This window comes from Curcuma longa, chromosome 10 (genome assembly GCF_044706935.1).
Source record: "Curcuma longa cultivar G26 ecotype Majalengka, Jawa Barat chromosome 10, ITB_CL_G26_1.1, whole genome shotgun sequence".
In the NCBI taxonomy this organism is placed as follows: domain Eukaryota; kingdom Viridiplantae; phylum Streptophyta; class Magnoliopsida; order Zingiberales; family Zingiberaceae; genus Curcuma; species Curcuma longa.
Window position 1 is genome coordinate 3145118 of NC_133870.1, and position 24286 is coordinate 3169403.

Below are 24286 nucleotides of genomic sequence, written 5' to 3' on the forward strand. Positions count from 1 at the left end.
CACACAGACTCATACACAACAAATACAAACCAAGAAACATTTTTAAAAAGGCTTGGATATTTTACACGAGTACAAATTATCTCAAATGATTGAAATCCAAAATCATGGCGACACCAACAGAATATTGCTTGCAGCAACTATATCACACCTTCAGTTGTGGTGTCAACATTCCTATCTTTAGCATTATCATTTCCACACATCAAACGCATAGCTCATATGTGGAAATAATATTCTTATAATCAACTCTTTATTTTGCAGTTATATTAAGAGGAATGTTGCTTTTTCCTCATTAATATGTAGAAAAAAATGGAGCCATGACTAAAAAAAATTAAAACATGCTAGTGTGATAAATTTTGTAAATGCCAAAAACAAATGCTAATTTGTAAAAAAAAAAAAAAATTAAATCAAGGTTTAAAATGACATTCTAAGCTAGAGTTTGGATGGTTGCTGGTATTGTGCAAGAGTACCAACACATGGTAGTGAAGTTGTGGAGGAAGGATATAAAAACAAACATAAGAAAGATTATTTAACTAGAAGGAAAGATTTCAAGCAAAGTTTAAAATTTCGAGCCATGTCAGAGTTTTAATTTATGGCCAAAACGATAAAGTTTCGATATTGTGTCATGCATTGCCAATATAATTTTGATACTTTTTTAAATATAAAACATATTAATTAAAAAATATTTTTATTAATATTTGATTGCTCTAGATGTTTTTCCTAATAATTTGTCTCCACATTCATCCTTAAAAATCTTTTTTTTTCCTTAGTCTTTGTTTCCCTCATAGAGGGATGAGGGAATGAAATATTTCCTAACAATCTTAAGTCTTTATTTACCTTTCAAAAAGGATGTAGGAGGGAAAGAAACAGATGAAAGAGAGAACGAAATTATCGAGAGGGAAAGAAATTATCGAGAGAGAAAGGAATTAACTATTGAAAACAGTAAAGAAAAAGATGAAGATGGGAGGAAAAGAAGAAAAAAAAAAAATTAAAAATAAGTCGGCGGCTTACCAAGCTGTCATGAGATTGTGGCGGCCTCGCAACCTCACAAAGGCCTCCGCGAGGCCGCTGCCGCCTCGCGTCTCCGCCTTATGCTTGTGCTGAATCATTACAATGTCGATCAGGGAGCAGAACTATAAATTCCACCCATGTTGACCAGCACAGCTCGATATCACGATTCATGATTTAAAGTATGATCCAATGCTAAAGTTTTGGTCCCTATCTAGAATAGTACAATTTCCATAGTGTGTTGAGGGGGAGTAACACAAAGTATGCATCAAACTATGCCAAAATGAATTTACTTTATTTTAAATTTTAATTTGTTTATGTACTTAATAAAAATACGAATATAGCACTTCGATAGTCAATTAATGTAAATTTTATAGTATTATATTATTATGATACTAATACATTTTTGCATGTGTTAAAGTATACAAATATGCATTTAGTTGAATTTTATTCATTTAATCATCTACAACTTTTTATAATAAAGTAACATTAATTAGTAATTGAATTAAAAAGGATTTTACTCTTTTTTTTACTTGAATGTGTGATGAAATAAATTAATATATTTTTTACTCCTATAATATTATTTCACTTCACTCATTTACTTATGAAAATAAATCTAGATGAATTAGATAATCAATTAAAATTATAAATAAACAAGCTTTAAAAGAATAAGCATTTTAAAGCATGTCAAAGCATGCCAAGGTATTGTCAACATGCCATGATACTTATTTGCACAACACAGTAAGAGATTTCAAACCACCATTTAATCATTTAGATAGTCAAAATTAACACAACCACCTAAGTAATTTTTTTAGGTGTTTATGTAATGATGAATATTTTATAACATAATTGCCTCTAATTAAAGATGTTTTTAACGTTTCATGTACTTTAGAATATTAAAATTACAGAATTTTATTATTAAATTTGTTAAGGTTTTATTTGCAACTATTCTATCATGTCTTATAAACTTGGTAGAAATTGCATATTTTACATTATTTGTTAGACATTAACATTTTTAAACAATTTATTAACTAACTACTCTTTATTGTTTGATGAATACAACAAAACGTGATGTGACTCTACTGATGGAAATTTCTCATAACCAACAAAATATATCAACACGTTAAAGAAATGAGTACCTTTACCAAGTTAGCATAAGCAGATCCAACTGCAACCTCATAACATAAAGCATATAAGTAACTTTGCTAGCATTCACTAACCTCTTTAGTGCTCACTTTTCTCATGGAACGAGTTGAGTCATTTGGCTTCACAATAATCTGAAGAATCTGAAAGTGAAAAGTAAAGAGAATAATAAAGATTCCCAAGACTATATAAAATCTATAAAGCTAAATTTTAAATATATTACTTCTATAAAAAAATGCAAAAGCAGCAGTCTGTAAATTATTTTGAGCATAATCATGTAGATTAGGTGATAAATATATCACCTTAGAGCAATAATCCATGATAAAGTAATAGTTACAGATGGAGAAAGAACTATTCAACATTAGATAAGGCATCTGCCTACTGTTACTTGGCGGAAGTCTTACAAAAATATTTGTGTACTTTTACCCAAGGTAGAAGTTTCGGACTTTAGCTGTAATGATCCTGTTTCAGTACCGTACCAATGGTTCAACCTATGTTGTCAGTGGAGAACTGGATGGGAAAGGAGATGAAAACAAAAAGCAGAAAAAGAGCACATCTATATTCCTAACTTCCATATGAAATGGTACGACTTTGACATTGTATTGCATGAGAAAAAAAGTTAAGAAAATATCAAACATTATTTTAATTCATCTTGACGCATTTTGTAGCATGTCAAGGATGTCAAATGTTAGTATGACATGGTACTCATCAACATCAATATGGTTGACACAACATATTTACATGTGTCTAGTAGTTTTTGAGTTTCAATAATTTCTTGGAACAATGTGTTTCGACCATACCACCTGACACGGTACGAAATTTCAAATCATATCTTACCATAAAGTTGTGGATGTTGATGTGTGTTCAATTTCGCAGAGTTTTGACTGGACATGTACAATCTATTTGTTCACTTCTTAAATTACTCTTATAGTACTCAATGACCTATTAGAGTTAGAAATGGTGCTGATGTTGATAGATGTTTAATTTTGTAGTGTTGTGTCTGGATTTGTCAGAACTATTTGTTCACTTTAGTAATTATTAATATTGTACTCGGCAAAATTCTATTAGGTTCAGTGATTCTTGTCGAAAGATAGAATTTTTTTAACAACTTTCCTCACTGCAAAGGTGTACAGTTTCTCAATTGTTGAATCAAGTCTAATGGCCAACCCATATAGAATTTATGGAAGAAAATGAACGAACTTGTAGCCATTTTATCTATTGAAAAAAAAAGTAGGCTTTGGTATAGAGTTAGTATTAGTCCAACCATATTATGTTGTATTGGTTGTCATAAATTCACAAAATAGATATCGCAATTACAGCACCTACTTTCTAAAAGGCCAAAATTAAAATTTTCTAGATTTGCAGGGAATTTTTATAATATGCTAAATTATTCTCTTTCCCTCACCATGAGTTCATGGAAAACATCCTCCACAAGTCGCGCTTCTTCGCTTCCACTTCCACAATGTCATGATCTAGCTATGAGATTCGGCCACTCGATGACCGCCATCATCCAAATCAGTAATCACCGCCCTTCTGCCCCCGGGGCATAGTTGAGTTGGTTAATACGGGGCAGACTTGCTGAAATAATCACCACCCTTCTTGCAAAGAAATTGTGAGCATGACCTTTTCTTCTTCTTCCAAGTGAGACCAAATCTCATTTCTCAGAGAAATTGCAAGGGCATAACCTCGTCTCCATGATCCCTATTCCTTGCACTTGTTTTAGTGAGAAGCAACCGACAGCAAAGGATTTTGAGCACGTGATCACCCTCCCTAACAATCTCTTCCACAAGAATCTACACATCTGCAACGCTGGTGCCATCTAGGATTTGTGCAATAGCTGGTGATACAAATTGCTTGTATATCTTACCCTTGGCAAGATCGAGTAATCTCAATGTGATTAAATCATCTTCCTCCCGCTTACGAATCCATGCTTTTTGTAGCAATAGCAGGCAACCAAAGCAGATGACAATGAATCCTCCTGCCCGGTTGTCTTTATCCATTCGTAGCAAGCTTTACTTCCAAGATCAACATGACACAACGAAATTAAGGAAGTAAAATATTGGTGTAATGATGCTCCCAAGTGATTGAGTTCGACCAAATGGTATGTGTTTCGCAAGGTTTAGATTTGACTTTTATTGTTGACATGTACCTCAAGTGTGCAGGAACTTAGAATAGCGCATATAGAAACTTGGAGAGCATTATGACTCGACACGATTGAGCAATTTGATTGTGGATAGTTTGATGGCTCAATGACCCAATGGGAAGTGAACTGGAAAGGCAAGGGGGTAAGAATGGCACAGAAAGAATCTTAGAGAGCTTTGTGTATCAAAAGAACCAAAGGTCTGAAGCAAGGTGAACTTTGAGGTAGCCCAAGATAGGTGGACTTGTAGCCATGGGGTAAAGGATGGCATGGTGCACCTAAAGGCAAGGTGGATTCGAGGACATTGAAGAGCATTTGATAAAGTTGAAGACCTAACGACAATGTGAATATGAGAAGGGTTATGAGAGATTATGAATTCTCACTTTTGAGCAGCATTATAGAAAACTATATATAGCTAGATAGGGGTTCAGAGTACCTAATGGCTTGAAGAGAGACTTCAACCAAGGGGCAACAAATTCCTAGTTGCAATTGACGACTCAGCTCGATAATATGGCATTGTATACGCTTACAAGGGGTAAACCAAGAAAAGGAAGGATCTCCAAGACAATTCGCACAACTAAAGATGAATTTCAGTTGACTCTTGAGTCGACTTGTCGATCAATTGGAGGCTTTATCTAGTTGACTAGATAAGATTTTGAGTCGATTGTCTATGTTTACTCGTAGTCAAATAGAGACTTTTCCAATCGACCAGAGGCGAGCAAAATTAAGTTGTTGGAGAATTACTTATACAAGGCTTAGAAGTTTCTTAAGTGGTTAAAGGTGCATGAAATTATTTGTGATTTTGTTGTGACAAGTGTCGAGTGAAACACCCTTTTTAAGGCCTGAAAGCCATAGGGAAGGCTTCATTCTATGAGATTTTGGTAATCTCCTCCCTTTGACTACTCATTTCATTTTTATTTTTGGAGAGGAGAGCTACTTAAATCAATCAAAGGATTAGAAGTTTATGATGCTTGCTCTATTAGCTCTAATAAAAGGCGTATTTACAAATGTGACTCACCTGACAAGACCAAGATTGTGAAGCATAGTAATTTTTGAAACATGTAAATCTAGTGTTAGCATGTCATTCTTTCAATTATATATTTCCGCTATGAATACATGAAAGTGTATACGAGAAATAGATATGTCGATACTAGCCAATCAATTGCATTTTATATGGTAATTAGTGAATTGAGAGTTTCCCTCTTGCTTTTATGAACCTAGATAATCAAAATTACTCATGAAAGAAACTACACTATTCATTATTATTAGGAAAATTAATTCTAATGCTTACCAATTTATCTTGCTATTTTATTTAAATATTAGCTCAATTTAGAAAGTAGGCTAATCTACTAAGAAATATTCGAGTTCCATCTTCATGTGTTGAGTTTGTCATAGAAGAGCAAAAAGAGTATTCCACTTCTAGATCAATCACTGTATTTCCTTATCCATTGGGAGGGCTGGCCAAAAAAATTTAAATAGTCAAAAAAACACTAAGTTTGCATTCCTTGGAACAAGCAATCAAAAAGGAACAAAGTAAATGCCAAAAATATTTGCAGCCAACCAAGTTTTAATTTTTAACTTTAGACACTTGGAAATTGAATATTTCTTTTTTTATAATGATTTACACTTATAATCCACTCAACTTTTGTCGCTAGAACGATGGAATAATCAACAAGAAAATTCAACCTTCTATGTTGCTCTATAAAGTCAAACATGTTTTGCTTGCAAAGCATACAACATTGAAGCAATTCTAGACATGAAGGTCCATAAGCTTTCATTGTTGAAGATGTTAATTAATAATATTTTTAAGTTCTTCCAAGTCAAGTGATTTTTTAACATTTTTGCAAAATCTTGCATTCATCCTAATTTTTTAATTTAGAACTTCGTAGTCAAAAGTATATTGTAACAACTACAATTCTAAAAATTTGATAAAATTAGTCTAGGATGAGAATCTATTTCTCATTCTAAATTATGTTTTATTTTTATATAGTTTAATTAATGATGTGGTTCGTACATTATAGTATGCTCGTAAATTCTTATTTCAAGTATTTTTTTAGATCTTATTATAGATTTTTACTACTGAATTGAATATGATTCATGAACTAAAGTTCTGGATAGTTCATCACCTTCAGTGTGATTACTTACTGAGCTTAATTAATTGCCACCATTAGCTTTTAAAATGTGAATATTTTTCTGTGTTTGTGTAATTATATTTTTTTAAAATTATAAGATCTTTAACATTAAACATCACTTTGTTTATTTTATAAGTATCAAGCTGTAAAGCATGAAAATTCTGAAACTCAACTCTTACTTGACTCAATCAAATAAAATTTTAGATTTAAATTATTTTTTTATAAAATAAAATTTGACTTCGAAAATTTTTTATACCCTTAAATTAAACTAACCAATGTTAAATACTGAATTTTATCTTATTTAAATGTTTATATCTCAAATTTTTAATCAAGCTGAACCGATTTAACCATTCAGATTTTTAAAGTAAAGTGTTTAGGGTTAGGGGAGGTTATCTAGTAGACATGGTGATTAGGGGCGGGGCAAATGCATATGAATTCATTTTGGCTAATCTAGAGCTAAACCAACTTTATATTTAGGATAGTGTGATTCACTTGTATTTGATTGTATTAGTAGAATTTTTAGAAAGTTAAGAGTTATTTTATAATTTTCTCCTCCACATCTAATACCTCGTCGCCAAACCACTTCTCTGCAAGAGCAACATTCACCCTCCAATGAAGCATCAATGACGCAATCTTGTTCCCTATCTCCTTCAACAATCCTTCTCAATCCCCTTGTCTCTCTGCCTAATATGTCTCTGTTTACTAGTTTCATCACTACATAAGGCAACCACCGATATTATACCCCTTTTGCATGACACCTAATTGATGTCTGAAAACCCAGCATAGAGGCTTCTTCATCATTGTAAGTCATGATATTAATGCCATTTTGCTTGTCATTCGACAGACAGAACGGTAAATATTCATCAACGCCTATTGGCACAATTCTACACTTTAATCCATATACTAATTGATTAAGAATAGTAGTGACTAAAAAGATAAATTAAAAATTATAATAATTGTGAATTATCTTAAAAGTAGTAATACCTATTACTTTAATTAAATTCATCACCAACACCAATAGTTTTCAAGTAAAAATGAGTATTACACTATTGTAACTTGTAATTATTGGTACCTGATTACAATATTATCAATATGGTTATGATAGAATCTTTGAGTACTATAAATAATATTTTAGTACAAAGTTATCATAATAATTAAATGAACAAGTTGATATTCTAAATAATAAGTAATATTTTGATTATTTATTTATTATCTCAACTAAATTAGTAAAAGAATATTAATATTGTTTAATAATAATCAGATTGTTAATTTACAATTAGTACTAATTTAAATTATTCAGCTCGGTGATAATTAACTCAAATAATTTTAATAATAAATAAATTAAATTAAATTATTAATAGTATTGTTTTATTAACTCTATCCTGATTTACCAATTTATGATGAATATTTAATAAAAATAATCATGACTATAAAAATAATAATTATGCTTAGTGAATAACAGAATAACCAAAAAATTACAATAGGAAACAAAAAGGAGGGTTTGTGATGATTTTAAATCCTTTTTACTAGCTAATTTATTATCTTTATACATAAAGATAATAACTCAATTGTTTTAATAGGGACTTCCAACTACACTCTCGCTAGGGCCCTCTTATCTCCTCCTTTGAACTCAGGCTATGGAAGCAAGAACCTAAGAGGAGATAGCAGCAACAACTGACTTTATTATGGACAGCTCTTGAAGTTCAAGCAGCTCTGCATCTAGCATTGGGTGCAACTGATATGACATAGTTCTACCTTATCTTTTGTTTTATTTCTTCTAGGACAATCACAAAACTTTTGACTAGGGTCTACTACCGAAAATCCAAGGCATAATCCCAGCATTCAATGTGTGTTTCTGCATGATCTAATATTTCAATTATTCAACCATTTAATTTTACCAAGTTAAATGTTAGCCGAATTAGTCAACATTTATATGTTTAGATGCAACAACAAGATGTTATTTGTAACAAGAAGTTTTATCAGTTGGTTGAATGGTTGATTAATTGTATTGAAATGACAAAAGAAGAACATTTCTTTTCTTTCATTTCAAAATTATTATAAATATCAATTAACTCGACGTTTGGAATATTTGAGTAATTGTATCATTAGTTAAGAATTTAGCTTTATAGCCTTACGAATGCTTTATGGAGCAGTAAGAGTTAATGAAGCATGGGACCCAAGGAAACATGGGCATTTATTACTTGGATCATATTTGCAGTTTATTTACATACTAGAACTAGAACAAATCAAAGTTTGCAAATAAAACCAGAATCAAGTTAGTACTTGTGACTTCTATGGGATTCTTTATACTTTGGATATGCTATTTTACAATAACCAGAATCAAGTTAGTATCATATTAAATTATTATATATTTATTAAGCCAATAATTTGTGCTAAATACTAGTATATGACTCAAGAAAAAACCTAGCATCAGATTTAATATTTCATTCTGTTCATGAGCATTCCCCTGTGGTCTGTGTTCCCCTCACATTTGCAACATCTCCATTGCTTGGTGTCACCCCTCTCATAGACAAGAGACAATAACCCTCAAAGCCCCACTCTCATGCAAGTAGCATACCTCATTCAAAATCGTACATTAGACTTTCATGTCTCTGTAGAGTTGTTAGTGCACAATGGAAAATAAAAGAAACACAACTACAAACCAAACACAAGTAAACCAAAATTAACATGGTTCAACAATCCCCCAAGGAATCCTACTCCATGGCTATGCCCCACAGATGGATCACTCCTAAGAGCACCTCAATCATTCTCCTTCTCGGCAACACTGGAGGTGGAGAAACCTCTTACAATTGTAGCGGTCTTCTTTTACAAAGATTAAAGAAATGAGTACAAAAGAAGATGAGAAAACTTGAAGACTGAAATGACAGCACCAGAAATGTTTAAAAGTATTTTCTAGATGTTGGCGAGGAGAACTTGCCTTTTTGTAGATCAAATAATCCTAGATGAAGCCTAAAGTAGCCTTTTATATTTAAATCAAGATCCAGATTGGTCCAACTGTCAGTTGACTAGTTGAAAGCATTGCAACTTAACTTATCTTCATGACAGCTAATTATTTATTTCTTGAAATATAATCAATCGATTAATGCACAAGGATCAATCGACTGTTCTCACTCTGAATCAACTATGCACTACGATGGGTAAACATTTTGTTTGTTGGTCTTTTAACCCAAGTCAACTAATCAATCGATTAGTAAGCATTCTATTTGCTAGTAATTAAATTCGAATTGACTAGCAAACATGTTATTTGCTCGACTAAACCAAACCATGAAACATGAATAGCTTTTGTGGTTATATTAGTCGACTGAACCAAAAACCACAAAAGCCTAAACAGCATTCATGGTAATGTCAATCGACTACCTAATGTCCATCAGTCCTAATGACCATCAATTCATTGCCCAAAATCATAAAACTTAAACAACATTCGTGGTTGCATCAATCAACTCACCTGTTTGATGTCCATTGGTCAACTAGCCAAAGCCACAAAGCTTCCTAAGCATTGCATCAATTGAGTGTCTAATGTCCATCAGTCGACTACACAAAACCACAAAGCTCGATGGGCTTGAGGTTTCAATCAAACTATTTAGTAATCATCAATTGACTAATCAAAACCACAAATCCAAAACCAATAGGATTTAAAATTTTATAATCGATACACTGATACAATCGATTGACTTCCTACACTAGTAATCTGGTACCATGTTCCAGTCGATTGTGTACCTAGGCTTGATCATTCTAATGATCAAGTTTCATCTATCTTTGAGTTCTACTCACGCCCCAAGCATATAATTCACAGACTCTCATAGCTCACCAGTCAAAAGGCATCCATGCGTTCGAAATTTTCATGCTTGGAATCTCCTCATCTTCGGGTCTTCTTTGCCTAGCATATAGTCTCCCTGAGCTACTGGGACTTCATCGCCGCCAAGAATATGGTCCTCAAACTTCCTTGCCTAGCATCAGATCTCCTGACCTAATGGGACTTCCTCATTACCAAGAATTTAGTCCTCGACCTTCCTGAACTTCCTTTCCTAACATCCGATCTTCTAACCTGCTAGGATTTCCTCACCAAATATCCGATCTTCATCGATTTACCAAACTTCCTGCACCAACATACTTGACATACAATGTGAGATCACAAATAATTTCTAACTTAAACTTGGTACACATGGAAACCACATGAAATACTACATGTTTGGGGCATGATTGCACCAATACTGATTTCAAGAATGAACACTAATGTTAGGTGGTTTAGAAATTATTATAATTAACCAACAAAGGTATTTTATTATACTTACTTTGGCACTCATTTAGTAGTTGTTTGGATTATTTCTATGAATCTCGATGATATCTATCATGGAAGAACAATTTATCCAAAATTCAATCAAAGCATGCACAATAAAAAAAGGAGCAAGGATTTAGGAAAAGGTAGCAGTTGTGCAAGACTGGACTGTAGCAAAAGAAAAATATACCTTACGAAATGATTCTGGACCTATCTGCTTCTCCAACATTTGAAGAACTGCAATCTGTAAGAAATAGCAAAATGTGGTGGTTAAAGATCTTTGTAATCTAGGAGATTGAAAAACACAAGGTAGCTGACTTACAGCTTTCCAGGACCTAATCTTTCCATACAAACCAATCTGCTGAGTCCCATATAAATCACTTGAAGCAGCAGAGGAGCTCAAAGCAGTAGCGCCACTAACATCAGCTTTACAAACAGCTAAGTTAGCCTGCAAATGAATTCCAGATAACAAGGTTCTGAGGACAATCTGGGTATTAGAGGATAAAAAAAAAAAAAGATGTTCTAGATATGCTTTGCAAATTTCAACTACAATAATTGAACAATATTACCAAGGTTTAACATTTTGATATGAGTGTCAATTGCAATATCATCCAAGACAATATCTTGTTACTTAGTCACGCCCATACTTTGTAGAGGTTAACAGAGGCCCACTCATGCTGACAATGGCCCACCCCTATTGATCCCTCCCATTTAGACTAGTTTAGCTCAAGAAACAAGCGTAGCAGTTTTATAGTCCATTTAATTCAAAATTCTTATTATGAACTTTACAAAGAAAAGGTATAACAAACTTATCAACTTGTGGCATACCACTCTATTAAGGGCATATTTACCAATATCATATCAGTATGAGTCTCTCCTAATACGAGAATGACGGTATTGCATTAGAAGAGAGCATGGAGTCACATGAAAAAGATCAATTTCATAAATTTGCATCGCTAACATCAAATATTGATCTCAATAGCGTAGGAGGATCCATATAGCCGACCTCATCTAGTGGGATAAGACTTATTGTAGTTGTTGTTGTAGTAACATCAGATATTGATCCATGACATTTGAGATTTGAATTGGGTAATCAACATGTTTATCAAGACATCTCAATTGAAAACTGGAAATTGGACCAGCATGACTTAGATTGAAATAAAAGGAACGAGATATCAATAAAAGTAGGCCCCAAAAGCTCCAATGTGATTGATCACCATATGATGTATGGTTGTGAGTATCATGAACCTCTATTTTGAGTTCTTATACTTTATAATAAGCCGTTATTGTCATATTCAAAATCCAATTTAATGCTGTGAACCCATTTTACAATACAACCCAAGAGTAGACAGTGATTGCTGTATGATGAGAATTATGTGTTAGTTAAGATTACTCATATCATGGACAATATATGACAATTAGACTTAGTGGGCGTTTGGGGGATTATCATTGATAACCTTAGTTATCTATCCAAGGTTATCAACGATAACCGTATTTGATTCAGATTATGATCAATTCCCAAGTAATGCAACATCACCGCCACATTAGCAAATGAATTATAATCCAGGAATGTGATTACCTTGCCAATTTTCTACAATTCCGGAGGTTAATGAAATTTTTTTCCATGATTACCCTCCGATTTTAAAACTGAATTAATTGAATGTACCGTGAAACCTAAGTGAAACTGATTTAATTAATTCAATAAATTTTTAATTTAAATATTTATAAATTTAAAAGAGATAATTCATTTTATTAAAATAATTATTTTAATGAATTATTTTATTAAAATAATTATTTTAATGAAATATTTTATTAATATATATTTATTTATTTTAAATTTTAAAAAATAAATTATAAAATTCCAAGGTTATCTACTCCGTGGGCGTTTGGGGGATTATCATTGATAACCTTAGTTATCTATCCAAGGTTATCAACGATAACCTTGTTTGATTTAGATTATGATCAATTCCCAAGTAATGCAGCATCACTGCCACATCAGCAAATAGGTTATAATCCAGGAATGTGATTACCTTGCCAGTTTTCTACAATTTCGGAGGTTAATGAAATTTTTTTTCATGATTACCCTCCGATTTTAAAACTGAATTAATTGAATATACCGTGAAACCTAAGTGAAACTGATTTAATTAATTCAATAAATTTTTAATTTAAATATTTATAAATTTAAAAGAGATAATTCATTTTATTAAAATAATTATTTTAATGAATTATTTTATTAATATATATAAATTTATTTTAAATTTTAAAAAATAAAATTAATGATTATATTTATTAATTTAATAAATTTTTTATTAAAATAATTATTTTAATGAATTAGTTTATTAAAATAAAATTAACAAATTATATTTATTAATTTAACAAATTTTTTATTAAAATAATTATTTTATTAAAAATATATAAACTTATTTTAAATTTTAAAAAATAATATTAATGAATTATATTTATTAATTGAATGAATTATTTTATTAAAATAATTATTTTAATGAATTATTTTATTTAAAATATATAAATTTATTTTAAATTTAAAAACTATAAATAAATTGTATTTATTTATTATCATTATTAATATTATTAATTTTAATATTATTAATTTAATTATTCTAAAAATTAAATGAATAAAAGGTAATATAGTAAATATTAAACTGATTATGTTTTATTCCCTACAAATAAAAAAGTTGAACCAAACAACATTAGATTATGTTTTATACCCTATAATCTTAGTTATGTGATTACTTAGTAATCACATAACCAAAGTTATGTATGAGAACTTGAACTAAACGCACCCTTAGAGTTATTAGTTTATGATCATTATACCTTACCTACTAACTTTTTGATAGATTTAGGTGATGCAATCATCTATTTTATTCTTTAAAATATGGTTGCATTGCATAAAACAGATTACACAAAACCGCTAGGGGGCGTTTGGTTAGAGGTTATCGTTGATAAGCTTGGTAGGTTATCAACAAAAACCCTGTTTGGTTTAGGTAATCAACGATTCCCAATAATGCAATATCTCCGCCACATCAACAATTAGAGAATATAATCCGGAATCAAAAAACCTCAAAAGCTTAAGGTTTTCTACGATTTCAGGATTAACAATTTTTTCCCAAAATTACCCTCCACGAACCGTGCATCTCCCCCACGGCTGAGGGCATTGGCACGCCAATGTTCTACCTGTGGAGGGGATGTTGGCCGCGGCCGCGTCGCGCTGGAGAGCTGCAATGGCCACGGGCCACTACTCGACGTGCCAGTGTTCTCTGCCTGCAGAGGGGACGCCAACCACTACCGAAGCCATGTCACACTGGAGAGCGATGGCAGCCACGAGCTGCTACTCGACGTGTCGGTGTTCTCTGCCGCCGGCAACTGCTGTGGTCGCTGCCACTCTCCATCGCGATGCGACCGCATCACACTAGAAAGTGACAGCGACCACGGGCCGCTGCTCGAAGCGTCGGTGTTCTGCCTACGGAGGGAACGCGGACGACGTCAGGAATAAAACAACACAGTAATTAGAAGTGAACTTTAGTTTTTTAATTTAAACTTAGTTAATTATTCAATCAACTCTTAACTAAATAGGATAATTTAAATAGGTTTTTTCACACCCTCATTAAATTATCCTATTAAAATATATTTTAAATTTTAAAAATTATAAATCAATTATATTTGTTTATTATATATATTATCAATCTATTATTATCATTAATATTATTAATTTAATTTATTTTTTAAAAATAATTAAATTGATATAGTGACAACAGTGTTTAGGATTAAACTAAGGGTAATACCGTAAATATTAAATTAGATTATAGTATTACCTAGAGTTGAACCAAACAATATTAGATTATGTTTTATTCTCCATAATTTTGGTTATATGATTACCTAGTAATCACTAAGGTTATGCAAGATAATTTGAACCAAACGCACCCCTAGTGCCTTTGCACTCATCTTGAGATGAGTATGAGAAGCATCAAGTCAAACCATTAGGCATGCTCTTGGTGTTGCTTTAATATATCCCTCTCACTGGTGTTGGAGATTTGCTTGACATTTTGGTCTTTCCATCAATGTGTAGCACAATTGCTATTGTGCATTTTAGTATGTATTAGATATATCTTGATATGGAGATATATTTGCATGATATTCTGAGATACAGATTTATTTGTATATATAGTTATTTTTAATATTTTAAGATTTTTTTAATATTTTTATATCGACTACATATGTCTCATAATGTACCATATACGCGATGCAATGGGAAAGATTACATATCACTTGCATATGCTTTTTGTAACCATAGCTAGTATCACTCAAAATATTGACTTTCCAGTGGTGTTCCCTACTTAATTTCATAACAAAAGGAATCTTCACACATGCCATCTATGTACTATGAAATACTTGCAGCAGATATAAAAGTGTTTTAAAGACTTGAGAAAGGAATAATGCGTCAAAAGGGAAAAAGGTAAAATACATAAGGGGTTCATACCTTGTACCTCCTATAACGTGCCTCATTGTTACCCAAGAAGCGCTTGATATAAGTATCAGTCAGAAAGCCAGCTAGGCCATCTAGTAACCACTCTGCAACCAGTGTAAGTCAACATTATTGAAGGTCAATTTCTCCATGTTAAACTTAGTCATTTTAATATTTACCATCAGTTGGCTCATCTGCAGTGATGTATACTCCAAACCATTGCCTTGCAAGAGCATGAGCAAGCTTAATTCTGGTATCAATTGTCTGTTGATTCAAAGTGGTAAGAATTGAATAAAATATAAGAAATTAGAGAAAAGAGTACAAGCAACCTAGTTGACACACTGGCAACAGAGTATGACTGTACTAGTAGCAATAGTGTTAGATTGCTGTGATCAGACCATTGATGCATTGCATGTTTGCAGTTGGTGGGCATGCTTAAAAATAGTTTAAATTACAGAATTGACTAGGACAAATATTACTGGTTTCACCAACCATCAAAAGTTCCAGATCATGCTTTTAACTTGATAGCTAAAGTTCCAGATTGATGCAGGTAATTGAGGATCTTTCCAATTTGAATAATAGATGCCAAAATGGAACAATAATGATACAAGAGCTGAAGAATTATACTTCATGTACAGTTAACACTTGATCTGAGCATCATTCTAATTCTTGTTTATCTGGGATATTCTTTGTTTAATAAATTTTACCATAAGAGACAAGGAATACAGATAAAACTCTGATATATTCACTACTGCTAGCCAAGTGTAAATCTAAAATTAAGTTTTCAAACCATTTCTTAAGCAAATAGATAAAATGCTACTAATTAAGAGTGTTAAGATATCAGAAAGTATGATTTTTATTATGTATCCAACTAAATTGACATGGGGATTAGTGGGTATCAACTAAATGGAAATGATATTGCTAAATAAGTGTCCAACAGTTAAGAATAAAAAATCTATCTACATGGAGAAGTTACCAAATCAGTCTCTCATGATGATTCAAGGTTTTCTTTTCAGGTCAGTTTAAAGATAGCTAATGTGAGATCAACTGATCCCTAACAAAATTATTCTTGCATGTTGCCAACAATAAGGCTAAAGAATGAACGAGAGACTTAGATTCAATTAGATCTATTTGGCATCTTTCATGCAAGAAAGGTGAATCCAAAATCAGATTGAAAGCATAAAGTTAAGATGGATTGTGGTTTGCAGTTGCGATTAATGATCCATTGATGATTACCCAGGAGATCCAATTCATCCCACATAATACATAGTTGATTGCATAGCACAAAAGCTACCAGGATCCAGGAAGAGGAAAACAACGAGTTGATCAAGTAAGAAATGATGGTCCTACTGATTCACAAGGTAGGACAAGTGCAATGTCACACAGGCTTTAGCAATGCCAGTCACAATACTCTCGACCTCATCACTGTCATAATAGAGTAGTCTTTATCAAAATTGTTCTCAGAATGCATCTCACTACATAGCATTCAACATCTCAGCTAAAAGCAAAGGAAAAAAGGGCAAGGGTCAACCCATGGAAATAAAGTTCCTAATGGAACAAAGACCATTTGGAAGTTATCGACAATAACAACAACTAAACTTTATCTCACTAGGTGGAGACCCTTTGGAAGCTATCAACAAGCAAAAATTACGAAGACTGCTAGACACTCGCATAGCATGATAAGGTGGGATGTCAACAATATTGACAAGATTACTAGCATACAGGGTAGGGAGACCAAAATAATGATGCAACTAGGGGTGTAGTTCGTCTAATTCTCCATAAACTGTTCGCCAAAACTTTCTCATTCAGTAGTTGTCTTTTCTTTCATGTATAAATAGCATGCTAAGAATCGCTAAGATTTCCATAATAAGATATAATTTATTTGATCAGAAGAGAAAAGGAATATTGTATGCATGCATAGCTAAAATGCCTTTGTCTTCCACAAACAACCTGATCTTGTTACAGTGAAGATGTGAATTTCATTCAGAGTCATTTACAGGATCAACCCTAGCAAACTGATGATTCTTTCTACAGCTCCTTTTATGCAGATCATGTTGCATAAAGAGAGTCCATTGCCTTCGTCTAATACATGCCAACTTGACACTAACGTAATTCAGATTGACAAAGATCAGGATGGCTTCCATATGTGAGCACTTCAAACAGCATCGGCATTCATTAGATAGGAGCAGAACTACAGCCCCTAATTGTAGGACTTCTACAATTTAATGGTGGAGGTTTTTACAATTTCATATGATGAAGTGTAACATGTTTCCTGGTCTATTTCAGTAAATCTTAATAGGCATGTAAACAATGTTTTCTAGCATTACAACATCAAAAAGGGTGTGCTTTGTGAAATTGGAGGGAGAAGCAAGAGTTGATATGTGATCAAGGGGGCTGTCACAATGCATTGCGTGGCAGTAAAGTACTTATGCACATCACATGATGCATAGGTTTCAAACAGGGATCATTATTAGATGGAGATTTTAAATGATGAATCCATGATAGAGTCAACAAAAGCTTAAGACAAGATTCCTTGATTGATGATGCAGTATGTGTCAAGTTGCTTATATGAAGGTTTAGAACAAAAAGAAAATATTTAAGCCAAGCTTGATGTGAGATGTACAGTTGAAATAAATCAATTAATCTTTTACTAAGTGCATGTACATAACTTCAAATATTTAAGAATGAAAAATCTTGTTGAATCAAATGAGTTTAAACAAAGTGATGTTCTCATCTACCTATTAAGTATGATATGATAAAAAAAAAGGCCTTAGAATCGCTACTTAAATTCAAGGTTCAAAATCTCAAGCTGTGTCGAAGTTTGATCACTAAAACAATACTGTTTTGGTATCGTTTTAAATCTCAAGATGTTGTGCGTCGATGTTTTGATGCATGGTGTTGATAATGAATTGGAATTGAAGAAGGAAAGAGATGAAGGAGATATTGTCTATGCTGAGCATAGTTTTAAATCTTGTATCATATCGAGCGAAATGGTTGAAACATTATTCCGCTAAATTATCCAAACTCAACAACACTCAACCCATATATCTCCTTCATTTGCTTCATCTTCTTCCTCCTTCAACCTTTAATCTATCATCAGCATTATACATCGGAGAATCGACATGATACTGAAACAGCATCTTTCTAGTCAAAGACTAAAACTACAATACGGCTCAAAATTTTCAACTTTGTTGCCAAGTGGTATTGAGTTTCAATGATTTACCAGAATGATACGTTTCAACCGTTTCGCTTGGCATAGTCCGAGATTTCAAATCATGCTTAAATCAATTTGTTCAAGCAAGCACTTTTAGCAAGTGGGTAGATATGGGAAATTTGACATGAAGCAATAGCAACAAGACAATAATTATACATAAATCAATTTGTTAACGCATGCACTTTGAGTAGGTGGGTATAATGTGGAAAATTTGAGATGAAACAATAGGAACAAAACACAAATTATTATTATCAAAGAAAAGTATTGTCTCGCTCAGTGAGAATAGAAAATAAACATTCTCATGCAGGTTAATATTTTCATAGTATACTATCACAATAAACCAAAAAAAAAAAAAAAACACCTTACATTATGTATAACAAACCTGGTCTATAACACTGTCATCAAACAAAATATCAGAGCCAAAGATGCAAAGGGATGCGCCAAAGCTCCAAGAAGATATTGTTAGTTCAGGCGGGATGAAGATTTGCTTGTAAGAGCCAAAGGGAAAGGATGTGGAAAGATAATCTTCATACTGACTGTAGAAAAAAATTTGTGTTGTTAAATAAAAAAAATCAAAATGAAAGTCATAGACAAGGAAATACTAAAGAAACACATAACAAGAGTTAGTAATAACATTAGAAGTACCTCAATACATTATGCAAAAAACCAACTGTATTCTGAAGCTTTTTGAAGTCTTGTGACAAGCAGATGTGTGATATGATGTTGCTATGATTATCTGGAAGAATTTCAAATGGAGCGACTACTAATGTTATCCACCTTGCACTAACAGGAGTGGTCAACTTATACACAAAAGTTTTACGGGGAGGATCATCTTTGCTTAAAACCTGCAAGAGTTTCTCATTTTTGCAGTGCAAAATTAACATCATGTTCTTCTAAACAGTTTATAACAAGGCATGATGCAGATAGTTGTACAGCCAACAGTGTGTAGCAGAAAAAGTTTGGAAGAAATTTCTTTAGTGCAAAAAAAAGTTAAGGGATAAATAACACAAAAACTTTTTTAAAAAAAAGACAACCTGGTGCACTAAGCTCCCGCCAATGCGGAGTCCCAAGGAAGGGTCCACAAAAACTTAATTGAAAAAAAAAAAGATAAAAGAAAAAAAGGAAAAAGAAAAGAAAAAAAGATACCCCCAGATTGCAGGGAGGTAGATTTAATCTTCTGATCCATGCATTATGGAATGGCTATAATGTCACACATGATGCCAAAAAGCCATGCCATCTCGTGTTGACATACGACACAATTCAAAAAGGCTAGCCCATGACAATTGTCAACAAATTTAGAACCACCTCAAGCCCCTTTTGTACATCCTAATAGGTAGATCCATAATTTGATATCTCGTGTTTTGTCAACTGGCACGGTTGCAATGTACAATTTTAGTTAAACAATGAAATCACATACTGTTCAACAAGAGTAATGTCTCTTTTGTCACTAGTGTTGATCCTATAACTGAGTATCATAGTGTGCCGACACCTATTTCGGTATTAGAGAGGAGTAACCAATAATCTTGACACTATGTTTAATTCAAATGTCTTTTAATTGTCATAAACTTATATTTACAACTAAACAAGGCAAGTTGATTAAGTATAGGAGTGCACTTATTTGAATTCTTCTCAGCATGCTTGGGAGTGCATCGAGTGTTGGCATTTCTGTTCCAATCAAAAACTGAAACTCTGGCATAACATGAGACTTCGAACCTTGGATATTTCACTTGAAAAGTAGCAAATCTATTAGTTTTAGCTTAGTATGGATCAAAGTCAACAGAACATGATACATCGTGTGCAAATTGGATAAACATATAGCTATGGCTATTGGTGGGACATTTTTAATAACAACATATTAGTCTAATCCTTATTTGTACCAAAATAAATGTCATGCGTCATAAAGGAGATCTCCATGCTAGAAGGTATCGAAGTGTATTGAAGTTGAAGCCAACTGTTTGTGGTGTCACTTGAGAAGATATTCCTTCCTTATACACTAGCAAATTTTCACTCAGAAACCCAAAATGACCTATTCATAAGGAGTTGATGAATCAAACAAAAAAAAATGAAGCCATCCAACTTTTACTTTGATCCATTGTAGTATGAATAATTTACAAAATATCTCATTGGGAGATATTTTGCACTTTTGCTTTCCTCAGACCAAATTCTTGCACAAGGCAAGTAAACTGGTCAACATTACTGGTTTAAGAGAGTTGATAGTTTTGCATGAATGAACAAAAGGAATAATATAGACAATGAGAGATGTTCAAAAATATTTTTAAAAAAATTAAATGAACGACGGCCAAAGATTGAACTAGCCACTAGGTGACTGTAACAGATGGTCTCATTAGCACTAAGAGATACAGAGATTGCTACTAAGTGATGCAGTGAATATGTATCAAAAAGAAGGCTGGTAACAGAACAACCCTGATCGTTGCTACAATTATTTGTTGATTTGTCTGCATCTCACCTTAAGCAATATGGACAAAATTCCATGAACAGGGAATGGAGACAACCTATCTACTTGGTTTGTCTTCAAAAGAATGTAAAAGCATGATACGAAATCTCTCTTGCTTTCATCCCTACAAGGAAACCCATCTAAAAGAAAATTCATTTCTATTTCCTTTCTTTCTCCCATATTTGCAATCCCTCCATAGAAACAATGTAAAAGTTGCACAACAGTGAAAATAATATGTCTTTCACTGTCCGAGAAAATTGAAAGTATTGATCTGAGAAAGAACCATGCTGGAGGAAAGATGATGTGAATACCACAACTGTCTAGGAAGAGGTGACAGGTAGCAAATGAAGATTCCACTAGCCCTATATTCAGATTAGGTAGATAACTTTCCACTGAACCAGTGATATATCATGTATGTGAACTCAGACAGAAAGTTTTTGATAACTAATCAAATGTAGGTCATATAGATCAAATGCACTATATATAAATGAATCCCCAAACAATCAGTAGCATAGTTTGCCTGAAATATTTATAAGTAGGTGCAATAATATATTATGCAAGTTAAAATTATAATAAAAAAAGTAAAATACAATATTAGTGCCCTTAGGAGATATTTCACCTTGTTTCCATCCGTGTTTCCTTCCCTCTAGGAAACACACCTTAAGTCAAAAAGTCATAATTGATTATTGAAAGAACTTGTTTAAGCAATTCACACACAGAGCAAACCTTTTGAATACAAATAGTTGCAAATTTGTTATGTAGGTTTCTTCATAAATATTTCCATGAAAGGAATTTAAAAAGGAAAATAAATAAAGGAATAGAAATTAACTTGTCTCCTTGTGTCTTCTAATATTAACAAAATAAATATATGTACAATGATATTTTTTTTAGCCAACAGTATTGCCTTAAAACTTGACAAATAGATCTTTTTGATAACTGATCAAAATGTCGATCAGATAAATCAAAAGCATTATTCATAAGCATATTTGAGTCTCCCAAAAATCAGTAGCATAGCTTGCAAGAAATATTTATAAGCGGATGAAATAACACATTATGCAAGTTTAAAAATAAAAATAAAATACAAGATTATGTCAACAAGTCATAGTTTATTAATCTAAAGGGCTAAACTGGCTGACAAAGCAAAAATTTTAAATAAAAATAGTCACAACCATAGTTATTAAAGGCACTCGCCTAACTGCGCCTAGGTACAAAGCGCAGCCAAGTGAGCCTCTTGCGCACAACGTGCACCTTGTGAGAGGAGGAAGAAATCAATCTTGAAGAAACCGATGAAGATTCAACTATACAAATTTAAAACATCTGGTGATGATGATAATGATATAATTGAGGAAGATGATGAAGATTTAGATATTTGAAATTTTTTTTATTTAAATTATGTGCATAACGTATTTATTTGCTAATGAATTTTATATTTATATTATTGTTTATTATTTTATGGATTATAACTTTGTTAGTGAAATATTTTGACAAAAATTTCCTATATATATTTGAATTGTAAAAATTTATACCAAGAGCACCTTATTTAAATAAGACGTGCGCCTGACCTTGCATCATGCGCCTTAGGTCTCATACCACCTATGCGCTTTTGAGCAACTTTGTTATGTGATAAGTTTCTTCATAAATATGTCAATTAAAGGAATTTAAAAAAGGAAAAAATAAAGATTAACTTGTCTCCTTGAGTAATCTTTTATTAACAATAGAAATATTTGTACAAAGATGAATTTCTATTAATCTAACATAATGTCTTAACATAATAATTTTGGAATATTGAAACTTTTAATGCTTGTGTATTTGTGTATGCTGATATGAATCATGTAAAAAAATTAAGTATTTATTTAGAAAATTGAAATGTTATAAAGAATCCCTCATATTGAATATCGCACAATCTGTAAGTATGTTGACTAAATTATAACATACCAACTAGTTGAATCAAAAACTGATGATGAATCTTATCTAGTTCAAGGGGAAATCTACTTAGAAAATTCAAAACCCATTAGTAGCTGACTAAACTTGATCAAGAAATTAGTCAGCCCTGATTGACCAGATTAATTGATAATATTTTTTATTATTTCAATTCATTTTTTTTTTTTACAATCAATCTAAATGAATTTATTTGGCCAACAAGATTCATGAACCAATGCTATGACAATGAAAAAAAAGTATGATTTGGAATACGTATCGATTATATGTCCAAGGGATGGTACTAGATGCACTAGTTATAGAAGACAAACCAATACCTGATGAAGTAAGTCCCCGCTGCTGACAGCTATAAGAGTAGCATCAACTGTGAACTCTAGGTCAAATCTGTAGCAGAAGCAATAACTCAAAACTCACCAGATAGCTTTCGAAGAAAGAGGATGTAGTGTGATTACAATGTCTCATGGAAATAATTTATAGAAATATCAACTTACAGAGTCCGTTGTGAAATGCTATCCAAGCAAGGAAACCAGCAATGAACACGCCTTATTTGACTATCAGTGAGCAACATATTGTCCGCAAAATGAATACCAGTTTCTGCCCTATCTATCCAATAATCAATGCGAACTAACTTCACATTCTGCTTCCAAAATGAGGCCACATGTAAACACAATCCTTTGATTCTTGAACTGAGACCCAGAACTTGATTATGATTGTAAAGAGATGACAGTTGGGAAAGTATTCAGTATAATACCTTATCCTCTGAATGGCCATTGTAGCAATTTAGCTGCTGGCTGATGGAGTCCTGCGCAGAGTTTTCACCATTGTCTTTCTCCTGTTGCTGATTTATCTTTCCTGATCCATCATATGATATATGTAGATTGGGAACCGTTTCTTTGTCTAAGGATGATATGTAAACAGAGCATGCAACATCAGCAGCTGAGCTTGGGCATGATACAGAAGAGATACTATCCTCTTCAATAACTTGATAATGAGGGAAATGTGTGAACTCAACTGATTCACCATCCACAGATATATTGGTAATGATCATATTATCAGCGTTGAAAGACATATGCCCATCCTCTGGGATGATGATTTTCAATTCCGTATACCTTGAAATTGAAGAATAAATGTTGCTCACTAATGAGTAAATAAACTAATGCTCACAAAACATTTTGACTTTCTTAGAATGTACTGATTTCTCTCATGATATAGTTCTAGAAACAAACTAGCCATAGAATGATGATCATACAGAATTTTTCCACACATTAAAGATGACTATAGTACGACCTATCATGCTGTATGATCGGAGTATTGAGCTCTTAAACGTAACATATGAAAATATGAGAAGAGAGTGTTAGGATGGACATGTGGGGTTACTAGAAAGGAAAAAAACATAATGACATATGAGAGAAATTTGCAACAACTAAAGTTCAAAATCTCAAGTTGTGCTAGAATTTCGATCAATGATCGGAACGATAATGT

The 24286-nt window shown here is 32.5% G+C and overlaps 1 protein-coding gene across 1 annotated transcript in view; it reads right to left on the reverse strand.

The window, feature by feature from the left end:
* The window catches only part of LOC141836388 (transcription initiation factor TFIID subunit 2), a 66838-nt gene that overhangs the window by 33222 nt on the left and 9330 nt on the right, over positions 1–24286 (reverse strand). Inside the window, exons 2-11 of the mRNA XM_074723869.1 lie at positions 23556–23913; positions 23296–23441; positions 23122–23188; positions 19057–19256; positions 18794–18947; positions 15377–15461; positions 15213–15304; positions 11040–11165; positions 10908–10961; positions 2226–2291 (exon numbers count right to left, since the gene is read on the reverse strand). Of these exons, the coding sequence (XP_074579970.1) occupies positions 2226–2291; positions 10908–10961; positions 11040–11165; positions 15213–15304; positions 15377–15461; positions 18794–18947; positions 19057–19256; positions 23122–23188; positions 23296–23441; positions 23556–23913 (1348 nt within the window). The remainder of the gene's footprint in view (positions 1–2225; positions 2292–10907; positions 10962–11039; positions 11166–15212; positions 15305–15376; positions 15462–18793; positions 18948–19056; positions 19257–23121; positions 23189–23295; positions 23442–23555; positions 23914–24286) is intronic.